The sequence below is a fragment of the Rhinolophus sinicus genome, chromosome 1, assembly GCF_057876585.1.
Source record: "Rhinolophus sinicus isolate RSI-liver-muscle chromosome 1, RSI-T2T, whole genome shotgun sequence".
NCBI lineage: Eukaryota > Metazoa > Chordata > Mammalia > Chiroptera > Rhinolophidae > Rhinolophus > Rhinolophus sinicus.
The window spans coordinates 8,335,605-8,352,770 of NC_142501.1; the positions used below are offsets into that span (position 1 = coordinate 8,335,605).

The following is a 17,166-nucleotide window of genomic DNA, read 5'->3' on the forward strand; positions in this document are numbered from 1 at the left end:
GAAAACTCTATCGTTGGGGAGAGCCTGGAAGAATTCCTTGCTGACATGACCTATGGTACCTCCATCTTATAAACCACCACAAGGGGCCAAGCGCTGTGTGCCCTGAGGCGGAGGCACCCCCAATGTGACGGAGGCCGCGAAGCAGTCCAGCGGCACTGGTACCAGGGCCAGACTCCTGGATGCCAATCCTGGCCCCACTATCGGCCACCTGGCTATCCCTGGGCAAGCGGATTAACTTCTCGTGCCTCAGCGTCCTCGTTTGTAAGGCGTGGACAGTAAAACCACCCACCCGACAGGGTTAGCTATCAAGGGTTAGCTATCCACGCACAAGGTGTGACACTCGTGGAAAAACGCAAAACAAAAAAGAATACGATCCTACAATGCTTAGAAGAAGGTGTAACAAGAAACATGTCCAACTTAAAATGCTGGTTACCAACGTGGTCAGAAGGGACTATTTAAATTTCTTACATGGAGAGTGAGAACGTACACCTTGACCCAATGAAAATTCCCTAAAAAGGAAGGAGGAGGAGCCTAAAGGCTGACTGAAATGTCATCCATTCCCTTCAGGCTCCTGAGCCAGGCCAGGAGGTGCTTTCGGGTTCCCTAAAGGCAGCCACCCCTACCCCCGCCACCCCAAAACAGGCCAAGCCCTGCTGTACCTGGTGAATGATTCCAGAGCCAGGCTTCCAGAAGCCCACGCCGTACTTGGCACCTGCCGTTGCCAGGAAATTGTACACTTCTTGGTTTATGTCCTATTGAGACAAATCAATAACCAGAGCGTTAGTAACACAGTCTGAGTCTGGGATGACCCTTGCTCATGCCCTCCTCCCTCCCAGCCACCTCTCCTGTGTCTCTGAAATGCTGGCACCGTGAAGACAGGCCCTCTCCTTCTGCAAAGAAATCCAAAAGGGCCTGGATACTGGCCCACAGTCTTGGCTGGCAGGCCCAGGAGAAAAACAAAGGAGCAGAGACAGAGCCCCAGTTCTGGAACTCCTGGCCACGGAATGCGTCCAGAACAAGTTCCTTCTCTACCCTGGGTCTCAGTTTCCTTATCTGTAGAAGGAACCGGGCTACCTCATCTCCAAGGGGCCCTCTGGCACTCAGTCCTCCAGGGCCAGCTGTGGAGGGCACATCACTGCAGAACTGTGGTGCTGCTTCTCTGTCTGAGCCTTGGGTGCTTCATCCATAATCCTGGGACATTTACGGAATGCCCACTGTGGAAATGGCATCACGCTAAACTTGCTCACAATCCATCCCGAGGGACAGGGGTACCGTCCTCAAGCCCATTTCACAGATGCAAAAACAGAGGTCCAGAGGTAAAACACCTTGCGGAAGATCCCAGAGTTAAACAGGGAAGTCAGGGCTTAAAACCAGGGCTGTTCAACCCCGAAGCTCAAGTGTTATATTCTAACATAAAATAATGCCGCCTCCCTACAGGGAGGAGGACGCCAGACCACACCTCAGAACACCTAGACCAGCCTCTGGCACATCGTAGGTGTTCCATACTTGGTAATGTGTTTGATGGGCCCACATGGAAGACTGTCAAGTGGACCATGTTCTAAAATGCAGGTTTCAACAAAACAATGTCTAATTCCAAGGCAGATTCCTCAGGGGGTGGGGCAGGCTTCCCAGCACACTAATGTGAGGCCAGGGTTTATCTGGAAGCCATGGCATGGCCCTGGACAGGAGAGACCCCAGTGACAAAAGGGATGGGATCACAGAGTCCCAAAGGAGAAATGAGGAAATGAGCTCTGAAATCCTATGATTCGTTGAATCCCATCTCCAGAAGGTAGATTCTGAATCCATACAGTAAGGGGAAGGCCAGACCCTGACAGGGGTGGCCCTGCTGTGGGCAGTCACCCCAAGGACAGAAGGGGCCCCAGTTCCTGGCCACACCCTGTTCCCGGCACCAGAGAAGCCCTGGAATGTTACCATCGCCACTGCTGCTGACATGGAAACCACCGGCCGGCAGGCTGGGAAAAAGAGCCACTGTACAACCAGGGCACGAACCAGCGGGCCAGGGTGGGAAGACAGGGCTTGAATGGGAAAGCTGCCCCGAGCGTTTCCCATGGGTCTGAGGCCGTCCGAGCTCCGCCGACCCTGGGAGCCGGAGCACTTTCAATCGCATGCCCCACACTGTGCCCAGCCGGCTCAGGCCCTGCCAGCATTCAGCTCCTGCCAACAGCCCCCACGAGGGGTGCCCACTTCCACTGCAGGGGGTGGGGAGGGTGGAGGCCCAGAGCTGGGAGAGACCTGCTGCTGCCAAGAACGAGCACACACAGAGGTGCCACAAGCAGAGCCTGGGGAAGGGGCAGGGATCTGGCTTCCTAAGGAGGTGTGGGGGGAACTCGGAGTGGCACACAGCCCCTTCTACCTCGTTAAGCAAAACTCACAAAAGAACGCCCCCAAAGGAGGCCAGTCAGTAAGAGAGCGCCCTCCAGTGGGAGCCGGGACCTGGGTCTGGCCCTCACCACGCCCCCAAGCAGCTGTGGGACTCGACTGCATGGACTTGGCCACCTCAAATTCATACTATCGCCATCAGCCCTACCTCCCTTCCGGGGTCTTCTGGGGTCAGATGAGGATGTGAGTGAGCACACACGTGATGCTGGCAGGCAGGGAAATTGAACCTACCGTCTAGAGAGCACCCGGCAACAGACCTGATGTCTGCATCGTTTTTCTAACGTGACAGAAAAAGGACCAGAGATAAATACCCGCGGTGTGGTAAAATTAAGGATGATTTCGGTTTTTTTAGGCTTTCACTATATTTTCTAACATCTTCACAATGAGCAAATGATACTTTTAGAATTAAAAAAGTGCAAAAACAAACAAACAAAAAAAGACCAAACCAAAGAGTCCTTTAGAACTTGGAGGCCATACCTAGTTCGAGGGCTTTGCCTCTCATCCCGTGTCACACCCCCTGTCGCCCCGTGCCACCTTCAGCTCACCTTGGCACGACGCAGGTCCTTCTCACCCCCGAGCTGGGCCTCGATGAGGTGGTCACAGTGGATGGTGGATGGCACGGCCACCTTGGGCAACCCACTGCTGATGAACTGCAGCATGGCCATCTGGGCTGTGGCGTCCTGCATGGCCACGCGGTCGGGCCGCAGCCGCAGGTACGTCTTGCCCCGCTCAATCTCCTGGTTGGCTGGGTCATCGAGGTGCCCATACACAATCTTCTCCGACAGGGTCAGAGGCCGGTTCAACCTGGGGGAAGAGAGAGGGGTTGCCTGGTACCGTCTGCACAATCCCCTACCCACCACAGCCACTCCCTCTCTGTGCAAACGGCAACCCTGACAGAGGGCAGGGAGAGGGGACCTTCACTCCACGAGAGTGGGGACGCATCGGTCCTGCTCACTGTGGCACCTCCAGCACGTGGCACAGCGCCCAGCATTCACTAGGTGCTCCAAAATGACTTGACGAATAAGTGAATGACAGTATCACAAGAGGTCGCAGGGTTTTTGGGTTTTTATTAAGGATATTTGCTTTTTCAACATATTAACTGCTATTATCTTATGAGCATATATGACATGTATTTCTCACCACTTAAATCTCATTGTAGCCTTGTCACTTAAGAAAAAAACCAAGAGGGAATGGAGGCTCAGCAGGGTGCTGTTAACAGCTCCAGTTTGCAGCCAGAGTCTCACCTTGAACCCTCTACTTCTCTCCTTCCACAAGTGTCTCCCCTGTGCCATCAGCCCCGCTATGACAGAGGATCCGGACCAGCACCCCCCACCCAACCTGCCCCGCCCTCCACCCACAACCTCCGCCTCAGGTGTTCTGCTAAAGCCTGACTCTCACCCCATTACGAGAGGCGTGGCTGCCAGCTCTCAAGAACAGAAACCCACGTCACCTCCTCTAGCCTCTCACCGGTCCCCCTCTTTCCAGACCCCATTTCTCTGCAGGTCCCACAGCTCCCTTCCTCATTAGGGCCAAAATGGCAGCCCAAGTCTGACCTTGGGGAGGGACAGCCCCTGCCAGGGCTCAACAGCTTTCTCCTCCGCCCCTGTGGACTGAGGTCAGAGCGGGCCAACTCCGACCCGCCCTGAGGCTCCCCGCTGCCCACAGCACCGCAGCCGCCCCTCCGCCTGCCCCAGCAGCCCTGGCTGGACCTCACACTCTGCCTCCCCCCACTCCTGGCTTAGGCCCCACCTGAGCCTCTTTTAAGGGGCAGAGCTCCCCTCACACCCCATAGGCCAAGAAAAGAAAGTATCAGACTAGGAGTCAGTGGCCCTGGGTCTAGACGGGACCCTATTACTCAACCCACTGTGTATGACATAAGCAACTGCCCTTCGCAGGCAGCTCCCCAACCTGTCTCTCAAGTCCAGGGCTTCAACTGGAACGAGATCACAGACAGCACTTACAAACAGCTTTACGGAGGTATAACTGGCACGCAATAAACCGCACATATTGAAAGCATACTCTTTGATAAGTTTTGACATATGTATACACCTGTGAAATTATCCCCACAATCAAGATAACGAACACATCCATCACCCCCAAGTTTCCTTGTGCTCGCCCTCTCGCCCCCATCCCCAGGCAACAGATCTGCTGTCGCTACAGGTTGGTTCGATCACAGCCCTTCCTTTTCGCTCAGCATTGCTCTAAGCACTTTCATGTATATAACTCATTTTATCCTCACAACACAGATGAGGAAACTGCAACAGTGATGGGACGTACTTGCCCCTGCTCTCTCAGTAACACCTGGGAACGTGCTCCGTCATTGTCATTGTCATCACCAGGATGACTCCGCTGGGGAAGCAGAGAAACTTCCTTCTGCTGGCCTGGGTTCCGCCCCTCACTCCCAAGTTTACCTAAGCCCTGGAGAGCAAACGTTCCCGAGGGCGCTGGCTCTGTGGACAACAGCAGAGTAACTGGCGATTCGGAAAATTTCTACAGTTCTGCTGTCATGAGAACCCTGAATAAAAATAGTGCTGGCCTGAGGTACAGCCTGCCCCCTTTTGTGGCAGCATCTCCCAGGCTGGTGTACTGGCAGTGACTCATTGCGTGGAGCACAGCCCCTCTTTCTGGGCCCCAGGGGAGATGAAAAATAGCACATGGGCTTTAAAACCAAAGACCTTGACAACAAATGCCGGAAGTCAGTCATATAAAAAAGCCTGAGGATGACAAAAGTCTAAGGACAGTTCATCATCACATTTCCTTAAGGATTAACTGACGATGGCAAAATGGGTCCTCTATGTCCCTCTGTCCCTCTGCTTCACCGAGTACAAAAAGAGCCAGTACCCAGGGACAGAACTGGGTCCCTTCTATCATGGACGCAGGGTGGAGGGAGAGTCCCCTGGCAAGTCCCCTGGCCTTCTGAAACATTCTTAAATCGGTTTCAGTCCACTGTGTCTTTTTAGAACCACCTCACTCCAGCCTTGTCTCTCTCTCAGGGTTCTCAACCGTGACACCACTGACAGTTTGAGCTGGGGAGCCTTTGCTGTGGGGCTGTCTTCTGCATTGGAGGGTGGTCAGTAGTACCCCTAACCTGTACCCACTCGGTGACAGTAAACCCCCACCCCACCCTCAGTTATGACAACCAAAAATGTCTCCAGACATTTTCCCCAGGGCACAAATCAACACCCGCCCTCTCCCACCCAGTGAGAACCCCTGCTCATGGCAACAATGAAAACGGAACATCCCTTATCTGCACTGACCTGGAAAATGCTGAAAGCTATTGGACTTTTCTGGTTCACGCAGGGTTGCAATAAATAGGCAAAGGAAATATTTTTTGGTTAATTTTACTGATGTAATTAAAACCAAACAAAATCCCCACTGCTTTAGACGGCAGTTTGGGTTTGGTTTTTTTTCACTTTTAAAATTTATTTAAGTGTGTTTTTCCAGGACCATCAGCTCAAGTCAAGTAGTTGTCTCAATCTAATTGTGGAGGGCGCATCTCACAGTGGCCCATGTGGGAATCGAACTGGCAACCTTGTTGTTAACAGCACGGCGCTCTAACCAACTGAGCAACAGCCGCCCCAGTTTGGGTTAATTTTTTTAAAGCAAAGACTAAAAGGTGAGTAATACTCTTTGTCGAGTTGTCTCAAAGCAAACTTCTGTTAACCTCCTCCCGAGCATGGTGAAGAGCTAGGTGGACGTGCTTTGCAGACTAAAGCAAAGTCCATCATTTTCCCACTGAGCTGCGGTCTGAGAGTGCCAAGAATGAATGTTTCCTGGGGAAAAAAATATTGGAATAAGGTCCCATATCAATAGGGACAGTGGTTTGCCACCCTGACTACATTCGAACCAGCTGGGAAGCTGGCCAGTTCTCCCCACATTTTGATGAGGGGAGGCCGATGGACTGCAGATTCTGTGGGTCGGGCGGGGCCTGAGGTTCTGCATCGCTGCCCAGCTCTCCGGGGAGGCCCACGCGGCAGATCCGTGGACATTTTGAGGAGTAAGGCCTACACCCCCGGAATCAGAAGTGCTGGTGGTTTTAAATGCTTCCCAGCTGGTTCTAACATGCAGCAGCCTCGATGAAACCCACAAGAATGCTGGAGCTGACACTGGGAGGCACTGGGGCCAGACAGACCTGGGCTTGAGGTGGAGGCAGGCTATTTCCCTAACCTTACATTCGATTTTCTTACCTGCAAAATGGGGAATGGGGTGTAACAACTACCTACAGAGGCTGCTGAAGAATAGAAATAATGAATGGAGTGCTTGGACACTTAGGTAGCTCCTACGAGTACGGCTACCCTTGGCGAGCACACACAGGTCCTCACGACAATTAGCTGAAGCACGCTGGAAGCTGCTGGAGATAAAGACTAACACAGTCCCGACCCTTAGAATGGGAGTGAGGACACCAGTAAAGGGGCAAACTGTGGCCACAGAGGCGTGTGCATAGTGGCTACAGTACTGGACAAGGGCACGGAGTCAAGGGCCCCCCCACTCACTCACCGTGTGGCCTTAGGCGAGTTGCTTCTCCACCTGAGCCTGCCCCTTAGCTGTAAAATGGGGGTACTCATATGTGCTCTCACTTACTTGCCAGGTCACTGTCACCAGGTGGGCAGTTCCAGGAGCAGGAGCCCTCTGGCGCCAGCATCTAGCCCTGGCATACAGGACAGCAGTGCAAAGATGGCTGCTATTTTACCAAAAGGAGGCCCCCCACAAAAGATATGCTCTCCTCTGGGTCTACACACACTATAGAGGAGACACAGATATTTCTTCGGTCACTGGGCCTGGTGGATCACAGAGGGCTGGCCCAGGGTCAGCAGTCTGTCCTGGAAAGGGTGCCAGGGAGGGTGAGGCCACGGCACCCGTCTCGGAGATCTTCCCTGTGGCCCATGCCGCCAGTCTTCTTGATAACAGATTTTTCCTTGGCAGAGAGGGCAGAAGGTCCCCCAGCAACCTGGAAGGCCTTTCCTCAGCAGGGACCTCTGTACTGAATGATCCTGCCACCAACATCAGCCGGCCTTCCTCAAGCACCTCCCTGCTGCCTGAAAGCGGCAGGTAGCAGAAGCGGCCCCTCTGGCCGTCCCCGCAGCTCCGCCCGGCAGCCTTACCGTTTGCGAACAATGTTAATGTTCTTCTCTAGCAGGTCATAGCGGATGTAGTCGTTGGGCTCAAAGTGGCTCATGGCCACCTTGGCCCGTTGGCACAGGACTGAGGCCACATGGTACTGCCGCACACCCAGGGCTTTCTGCAAAAAGAAAGACAACAGCAACTGTCAATGGAGGACTTCGCGTGGTCCACCCCTGAGGGACAGCTCAGGGTGGTGAAAAAGTGAGGAATTACAGTGTCAAGAGCGATTCAGTGACTGCTGCCTCAGTTTCCTCATCTGAGGCATACGGATGACATAGCAGACATAGGAACACAGCCTGTGGTAGCAGAAAGGGCCATGGATTTGTAGTCAGACTTGCTGGGATCAAAGTCAAGTTCTTTCAACTTAAGAAAACCCCCCATCACTTGAGCCCCCGAGACGGGGAATGGGCTATAACCAGCTCTGCTGACCACACGGTTACTAGGAAGGTTCAATGAGGACGTACGTGAAAGTTCTCAGTAAGCTGTGAGTCGGAGCTGCTTTTCTACCTGCATTGTAAGTTCCTTAAGGGTTTGGAACAAGCTTTGTCTTATCTCTGTATCTAGACTACCTGGCACATATTAGAGATTTGACAAATAACTGTTGAATAGATGGAAGAATTAATGAGGGGAAACCCCATGCATGTGCTCTGGATGCTTCTCCTCCCTTTCACAGGTGGTGCCTAAGTCTCCTCCCCTTGAACCTGCAGCAGACCTACTTCTGATGGATAGAAAGTGGCACAGGCGAGCCTGTGTGACCTCCAAGGCTAAGTCACACAAAAAATAGCTTCTGCCTGGCTCTCTCTTTCTTTGACTGCTCTGGGGGAAGACGGTCACCATGGTAAGACATGGAAGCAGTCCTGGAAGAGGCCCACCTGGAGAGGAACGGTGGCCTCTTGCCAATAACCAGTACCGCCTTGCCCTGCATGCGAGCACGCCGTCTTACAAGCGAGTGGCCCAACCCCAGCATTCAGCCAACCGCTGCCTAGCTGACATCTGGATGGCAATTTCTTGAGTGACTAGGAGCTAGAAGCACCCAGCCAAACCGCTCCCTAATTCCTGAACCACAGAAACTGAGCGAGAAATGTTTATTGTTGTTTTAAGCCTCTGAGTTTGAGGGCAACCATCTGTTATGCAGGAACAGATAAATGATTGTCATGACAGGGCTTGTGTTTGTTAATTTTAAACTGTGGATGACAAACTTCACAGGGTACATTGTGACCAGGGAAGAATAAATGAACCCAAAGAAATGCCAGAGGAAAAGGAACAGCAGCTTCCCTTCTAGGTGGTGTTCCCTGTTTCAGGGGTCACACCCTTGGGCAGGACAAGGCACAGCTCAAGCCACTGCCCCAGACTCCCTTCTTTGTGTCACCTGGACATTTAAATCCAAATCCTGCCAACCTCAGCATCTGACCCAATACAAGTGCACAGTTGCCACTGCCTATTCAGGTCACCCAGTGTGAGAGCAGCCCCATCAAAAACGGCACCCCCAACCACCACCCACCTACTCACAACAAAGGAGGCAGCCCCCAATGCAGACTTCAGCCCCACTTGCCCTCCCTTTGTGCTTTAGTGGGCAGGGGTGAAAAGCCCACCAGGGGGACACATCCCAGGTCGTCCAACAGCCTGTGCCCAGGAAGAATGCAGGACACTGCAGCTGCTGCTAAAAGCCGCCGTGACTCCAGGGGGGCCTGGGCTTAAGGGGGGGCCTGGGCTTAAGTCTGGCACGTCACTGACTACCGGGGTCATGCTGGGCAAGTCACCTCACTAAAGGCTCCTTTCCACACAGCGCTGTTCTGAGGAGGAGACGACACCAAGTGCCCGGCGACACACTTTCTAGTCTTATCCCCGTGCGTTTATTAGCACACCCTCTGTTTTTCACACAGATGAGAAACGAGACAAGCTGTCCTGCAACTGGCCTTCATCATGTATCAATGTATCTTCTACATCTTTCCAATGGCTTCATGCAGCTCTATTCCTTTCTTTTTGTAAATTAATGCCCCCCCCACTTCCGAATCTGCCGTTTGTCCAGGTAACTCCCAGTGATCCTTCAAGTTCCAAATAATTTCACTTTCTCAGATAATCATTTTTCTTAACATTCTTTATTTTTCAATTACAGTTGACATACAGTATTATATTAGTTTCAGGCGTACAACACAGTAATTAGACATTTATATAACTTATGAAGTGGTCACCCCAATAAATGTAGTCCCCACCTACTCTGCCATCATGACCGGAAGCCTCCAAGAATTAGTGTAGAACTCCCAGCCCAGTGAGAGCCAAATATATATTCCCACTTATTACTTCTTGACATTCATGTGCGGGAGCTACCACCATTAGTTTGTAAGAGTCCACAGGAGAGGAATTGTGTCTGTTTACTTGTAACGAAATTCCCCATGCCTGAACACGGTATTTATCAACCAGCTCTTTCTTACTGAGTGGGGTTAAACCCAGATCAGGTTCGGTTAACCTTGCGAGAGCAAACTATTCACAAGACAAATCAATAATTTACCAGTTTCAGATGCTTTTGGTTAGAGTGTAAACAGGGTCAACATTTTTGAATGACAACTACCGTGTTTCCCCAAAAATAAGACATAGCCGGACCATCAGCTCTAATGCGTCTTTTGGAGCAAAAATTATCTAAGACCCTGTCTTATGTTATAGTAAAATAAGACTGGGTCTTCCATTAATTTTTGCTCCAAAATACACATTAGAGCTGATGGTCCGGCTAAGTCTTATTTTCGGGGAAACACGGTAGCCACTACCTATTAAAATGTAAGCTATTTGGACAGTAGTCCCCTCTTGACCACAATTTCACTGTCCACAGTTTCAATTACTGGTGGCCACCCCAGGTCTGAAAATATAAAACAGGAAATTCCAGAAATAAACAAATCCTAAGTTTTAAATGGCACGCCTCTAAGTTGCGTGATGAAATCTCGCGTCATCAGCTCCATCCTGCTCTGGCTCCATCCCTTTGTCCAGCATCTCTAAGCTGTATATGTTCCCTGCCCTTCGTCACTTAGCCATCTTGGTTATCGGATCGATAACCTGCTTTGCTGTGCTTGTGTTCAACTGAACCTTATTTCATACATGACTTTTATTTCAATATATTGTGATAGCTGTTTTATCACTTATTATTAATCTTCTGCTGTGCCTAATTTATAAATTAAACTTTATCATAGGTATGTACGTACAGGAAAAAACAATACATAAACAGTTCGGTACTGTCTGCGGTTTCAGGCAGCCCCTGGGGGTCTAGGCTGTACCCACCTGTGGACAAGGGAGGACTGTACCTTTTGACCAGCTTTCCCTCTTCCAGGAAGCAACCTTATAAAAATACTCACATAAATGAGTGTTCAGACTGGCAAAGACGTTGTCTGTAGCACAGTTTTAAAAACACTACCTTAGAGGGCTTCCAATTTCAAAAAATCAGTTATGTAACTACGTATGGTGACGGATGCTAAGCTTAATTGTGGTGATCATTTTGCAATATGGTCAAATACTGAATCACTATGTTCTACACCTGAACTAATACAATGCGATACATCAATTAAAAAAAAAACTTCCTTCCAGGCTGTCTGCAGCATTCCGTCTACTGCACAGAGAGGCACAGAACCTCAGCCCACCCACCTGGGGCATGGCTGTCTGCACACACCAGGAATATGGGGAAAATAAGAACAAGGGAGCAAGTTCTTTAGAAAGGCAAACTTATTAAGTTTAAAACGTGTCCTTTGTTCTGAATCTTTCCATCTTATACCTTTGGTGTTAAAAAGGCCCCTTTGAAAAAAACTATTTCTTGCGGTAACATGGTTAATAACATTTTGTAAATTTCAGGTATACATTATAATTCACCATCTGTGTACCCTATTGTACCCTATGCTCACCACCTAAAGTCTTCTGTTACCATATATTTGACCACTTTACCCAATTTGCCTTCCCTCGTCCCCCCCTTTCTCCTCTGGTAACCACCATTCTGTTGTCTATGAGTTTGTTTTTGTTTTGTTAGTTTTTTTATATTCCACATGAATGAAATCACACGTTCTTTGTCCTTTTCTGTCTTATTTCACTTAGCATATTACTCTCAAGACCCATCCATGTTGTAGCAAATGGCAATATTTCACTTTTTATGGCTGAGTAGTATTCCACTGTGTGTGTGTGTGTGTGTGTGTGTGTGTGTGTGTGTACACATACACCACATTTTCTTTAGCCAGTCATCTGTCAGACGCTTATGGTTGTTTTTATGTCTTTGCTATTGAAACAATGGTGATAGCAGATGGTGATTTGGTTTTTTGTTTGTTTGTTTTTTGCTGTTGTTTTGGTGTCCCTACTTGGAAAAATTTAAAACCTGCAACCCCATGTCAATCCCCCAATTGTGTGTGTACATTTTGGTGCCCTCTATCATGCAACTGTCCCAGAACAAAACTGTGTCTGGGGGTTAGTAGCAGTCATTGGAGAAGATACGAGGAGGAAGAAAAAGCTAGGATTTTAATTTTACCCTTACAATCTCAGTAGCAGTCAGAAATATGAGAAGTAATGAGCAGGGTTGACCCTGGTGGAAAATATCTATCTTCACTGTCATTCTCTCTTTTCCAGCTCCCTCCTACCACCAAACCTTATTCATTTATTCACCTGTCCATCTGTCCAATAGTTACTAAGGGACTATGGGTGCCAGGCACTGTTCTAGGTACTGGGGATACAGCAATGAACAAAATGACCCAATACTCCCTACCCTCTTGGGACTGACATTCTGGAAGGTTAAAGAGGAACCGATGGGGAGACAGATAAGTGGAGACAGAGAAACAAGTAAAACCTCAGTCAGATGTTGGGTGTCATGAGAGATAATGAAGCAGGAGCGATGGGAAAGGGAACCAGGGGACGGGGAGCTACAATGGAAAACAGGACAGTTGGGAAAGGCTTCAATGAGAGGGTGACACTGAACAATGACCTGACAAAAGGTGCAAGCCTGGGGAAATGGGGAGCTAGTGTCTAATGGGGACAGAGTTTCAGTTTGGGAAGATGAAAAAGTCCTGGAGATGGATGGTGGGGACGGCACAACATGAATGTACTTGATGCTCTGAAATGTGTACTTCCAAATGATTAAAATGGTAAATTTAAAAAATTTAAAATATATGGGGGACGGAAAAGAGAACAGCAAGGAAGCCAGTGTGGCCAGAGCAGAAACAAGGGGGAGTGCGGGAGAGAAAAGATGAACGGGGAGCAGAGCATCAGACAGTACAGAACCTCGTAGAATATGGTCAAGATTCTGGACTTCATTCTGAATGAAATGAAAAGCTAATGGAGAAGTCTGAACGGGGATCACGTGATCGGACTTATTTCCAAGCATCACTCTGGCTGCGGAATGCCGACGAGACCAGGCAGGAGGCCACGCCACAGCCCAGTGAAAGCCAAAGTTGACTTGGACCAGTCACAGCGGTGCCGATGGCAAGAAGGGGTTGCAGTCTGGATCTATAGTGAAGGCAGTAACAACGGGATTTGCTGACACATTAGCCAAGGCACATGAGAGAAGAATCAAGAATATCACTGAGGTTCTGGGCTTGAGGAACTAGAAGAATGAAGTTGCTATAAACTGAAATGGGGAAGGGAGTAGAAGTGCAGGCTTGGGGGTGAGAGACCAGTTTGGTTATGAACCTTTGCCGACCTGACACCCAAGTGGAGATATGAAGTAGGCAGAACTTTGCTCATTACATGGTTCACCTAAAGTCACAGATCATCAGAGCCCAAGGTGACCCCAGATCACCAAATCCATGGTCTTTATTTGCCAGGTGGAGAGGTGAACACCCAAGGTCACAGATCTAGTTAATAGCAGTTTGGAGCAGAACTCAAGCCACTCGATTCTCAAGTCAATGCCGTTTCTACCACGTTACCTCCCTAATTTAAATGAAAGTGTTGCTGATTCATTAAACAAATAGACTTTGTGCTGTAGTGTCTGAATTAATAAGCAAGACAGTCCCTGCCCTTGCTGAACTTACAGTTTGGTAGAGAAGACAGATATCAAGTAATCACTCAAGGGACTATGTAAGTAAAGGGCTATGAAAACCAGGTTAAGCAGCTATGACAGTATAAAACTGGAGAAGCTAATCTAGACTGAGGAAAGGGCTTCTCCAAGAAGTGATATTTAACCTGCGAAGTGAAACATTACTGAGTTAGCCAGGCATAGCAAATGGGGCTGAGGGGAAGGCATCCAGGGAACCTGGCAGGCAGGGAGAAGGGCATGTGCAAAGGCCCCGGGGCAGGAAAGCACTTGTAATTGAAAAAAGAAAGACAAAGCCAGCTTGGCGTGAGCAAAGTGCAGTGAAAATGGCAAAAAAAAAATAATAAAATAAATAAGGCTAAGAGGTAAAATGGAGCCAGGTTATGAGGGAGCTTGTAGGTACAGGATAAAAGCACCGCGAATCTTGATGCAACACCAGAGGAGAGGCCTCTGAGGAGCAAAGAAGCCATCTCCCCCTTGCCTCCTTGTCTCTCCCGTCATGAGACAGTGATTCCTCGCCTCCCGGGATCTGATGAGGTATGGAGCCTTCTGCCCTGGACCCTTCAGACTAGAGCCGCAGAAAATAAGCCCACGTAGCTGCAACAGGGCAGCCACACCTGCAGTGCAGTTATCAGCTCCTTTTGTTTTGGTGTCCTCTTCGGTGTGTGGGACTAAGACCCAGGGAGCTGGCACCTGTGGCCTATTCGTCTTCTCACTGTATATGTAAGTAATGAACTGTCTGAATATGAAAGTGGCTTGTACCTTTTCCGGTCCAATCAGCCAGGCTTTGACCTTGTTTTGTGTGTGAACTTTCCAGTAGGACATGTTGAATGTTTCGCTTGATCCCAGAAGCAATGGGAGGCCACTGAAGTGGGAGCATGACAAGATCAGATTTGCATTTTAAAAAAAATCACTGTGGCTGCTATGTAGATCATTCGGGAGGGACAAACGTATAGGTTGATGGTGACTTACCACGTAACTTCTTTCCTACAAGCACATTTGTATTTTGACACTTGAGCGCCTATTCTGTGCCAAACAGATACCAAAAGAGCACGAGAGTCCCTACATGAATATACCTTAGTCTGGCCAAGATCAGCAGTAATTGCAACCCATTGTGACCTGTGGGAAGAAGGAAGCACACACAGCACAGGAGTGCAGCAGAGGGAACAATTAACTCTGCGTCCTCTCAACCCCAAGGTTGCCGGTTCGACTCCCGCAAGGGATGGTGGGCTGTGCCCCCTGCAACTAACAAGGGCAACTGGACCTGGAGCTGAGCTGCGCCCTCCACAACAAAGATTGAGATGACAACTTGGCTTGGAAAAGGCCTGGAAGTACACACTGTTCCCCAATAAAGTTCTGTTCCCCTCCCCCAATAAAATCTTAAAAAAAAAAAAAATTTAACTCTGCTTGGAATGCCCCCACAGGGCTTCACTGAGCAGAGCTGCGGAGGATATATAGCAGTTTGCAAGGCACTCAGAGAGGGCAGGCAGTATGTAAAAATACAGAATCATCACATGGAGTGGACAGGAGCTACGAATCACTCAAAAACCGTAGCAGGTAAAATACGAAGCAGGAAATGGTAGAAGGTCAGGCTGGAAACCCAGCAGGGCGGGGGAGGTGTGCTTCACCATCCCCAAACTCGAATTATAACCTGTGGTTTACAAGAGGCAACACGGCACAGCGGAAAGAACTTAGATCTAGCTCCAAAGTCCAGCTCTACCATTTACTTGTTATATGACCTCAAACAGGCTTCCCCTCTGAATAGTTTCATTTGGAAAAAGGGAGTAATACCTACCGTATTATGTATGGTATGAAATGACATGTATGGGTCCCAAAAAAGAGCAATTATTATGTTAAATGCTATAAGCAAGTTTTTTGAAAATAGCATTTACTGGGTTTTTTTCCTCCCATTTTAAAAAGTAGGGCATGGTGAAAATTTAGAAAATACATAAAACACAATTGACACCACCTAAATGAGTGACTGAATGGCCACAGGCTCTATAAAGTTAACAGATTTATTAACTGAAATCTATTTTTCCTCATTCAGGGGCCTTGGGGACACAGAGGATAGATACCCCAGCAAGACTGCCAGTCGCAACCAAAGCAGCCAACATGGTCTTCCAGGAGGATCTTGAGACTCCTTCCTCTCATCTGAGATCAGACAGGGCAAGAGTTCCGTGAATCCCCCAATAGGTAGGGACAGCTCTATGCCCCTGTCCAGCTGGAAGCAGATACAGAAGAACAGACCTCCTGTCCCTCAGCTTCCCACAGACAATTTATGGGGATCACGTCTCTCGGGAAAAACAAGGCAGGCATTTAGAGATAGGTGTCGGGTCTCTACATTACTACTCAGAAGACCCCTCTCGGTCCACACTTCCCCTTTCCATTGTAAACAAATGGGCACAAGATACCCAACTAGATCAAACTGGCCACTCCCACCTGCGCAGATTAAAAAAGATGAGGTAACAGCCTCTTGTCAATCACAGGTGTCAATTGGGTGGTGGTCCCATGCCCCGAAAGGAACAGTCCATTTGAGAGAAAAAGATAAAAACCACCAAGGTCTCATTAGTCGGGGCCCTTGAGCTGCTCTCTACGGCTCGGGTCCACTTCTATTTCTTTGAAGTGTACTATGTCTTCTAATACACTGCTCTTTCACCGCTTTATTTCTGTGTCTCCTTCAATTCTTTGCTCGAGACGCCAAGAACCTGGACATCGTGCCGGGAAGGACTCACTCTCCCGTAACAACTGTACCATGAAGTGAAATATTTAAAAAATTACAGTTTAAACGTCCATTTATTTTTTAAAAAGTTACATTTTATCCATTCTGTGGAATACTTTAGGAAACACTTAGGAAAAATCCCCAAGATTCATTCATTGCAGATAAATGCACAAGTCAGTGTTTTGACATTCTGCATTTCTGTCAAGGTCTGGTAGAAAAGGATTTTAGCTGTCAGTCGTGTGCAGATATTTGGGAGGATGTTCTCATTGCTACTTGTATGATTATAAATGCATGTACTATTGTACACGTTTTTTGTTTGGACTGAAAAATTTTAAACACACTGGAAGAAAATTTACCAAAATGTCAACAGCAGTTACCTCTGGGAGGTGGTGGGATATGACAAATAATCACAGGCAATTTTTATGATATTCTTTACATTTCTGTATTTTCCGAATTTCCTATAATAGGTACCTTTATAAAAAAGAAAAAGGGTAAGACATGAATTTTAACGTAAAAATGGATATTACTGAGTCTTACATTATATTATGCTGACCACTGTGGTTGGGCTATGAGAAGTCCAGATCAGTATTATTTAAATAAGAATGATGATTTGGGCACATTTAAAAAAATAACTTACCGGGGCTTTGTTTTTGTTTCCTAAGTCTGCAAGTAAAACTCCGTGCTCAGTTCACCTGATCTGAGCGCCCGGAGACATTCCTGAGTTCACCCGTAAGGCCATCCAAACCAGCTGTCAGCACAACTAGGAAACGTAGAACTTTTTCCCATACTTGGAGTCCAAGTCTCAGGCCTTGTGAAATTCCCCGGGGTAAATAAATACCAGGCCCTTATCTAGAAGAGAGGATTTCACTACTGCCTCACCCTCCGTTTTGTCAGGAACAAAGGGGACTAGGGCAGCCTCAAGGCACAAAACCTCTCC

General features: G+C 48.6%; 1 protein-coding gene and 1 long non-coding RNA gene across 4 annotated transcripts in view; one reads left to right on the forward strand and one right to left on the reverse strand.

Moving 5' to 3' along the window:
* The window catches only part of ACO2 (aconitase 2), a 39,578-nt gene that overhangs the window by 13,716 nt on the left and 8,696 nt on the right, over positions 1 to 17,166 (reverse strand). For both annotated transcript variants that reach the window (XM_019734489.3, XM_074326459.2), the window contains exons 2-4: positions 7,503 to 7,639; positions 2,946 to 3,204; positions 660 to 752 (exon numbers count right to left, since the gene is read on the reverse strand). In XM_019734489.3, the coding sequence (XP_019590048.1) occupies positions 660 to 752; positions 2,946 to 3,204; positions 7,503 to 7,639 (489 nt within the window). The remainder of the gene's footprint in view (positions 1 to 659; positions 753 to 2,945; positions 3,205 to 7,502; positions 7,640 to 17,166) is intronic.
* On the forward strand, positions 12,491 to 16,930 carry LOC141570189 (uncharacterized). 2 transcript variants are annotated; one of them, XR_016020497.1, is made up of 3 exons: positions 12,491 to 14,233; positions 14,708 to 15,067; positions 15,558 to 16,930. It is a non-coding gene; the product is annotated as an uncharacterized LOC141570189 (long non-coding RNA). The 2 variants fall into 2 exon arrangements; XR_012494155.2 differs by having other exon boundaries at positions 14,708 to 14,841.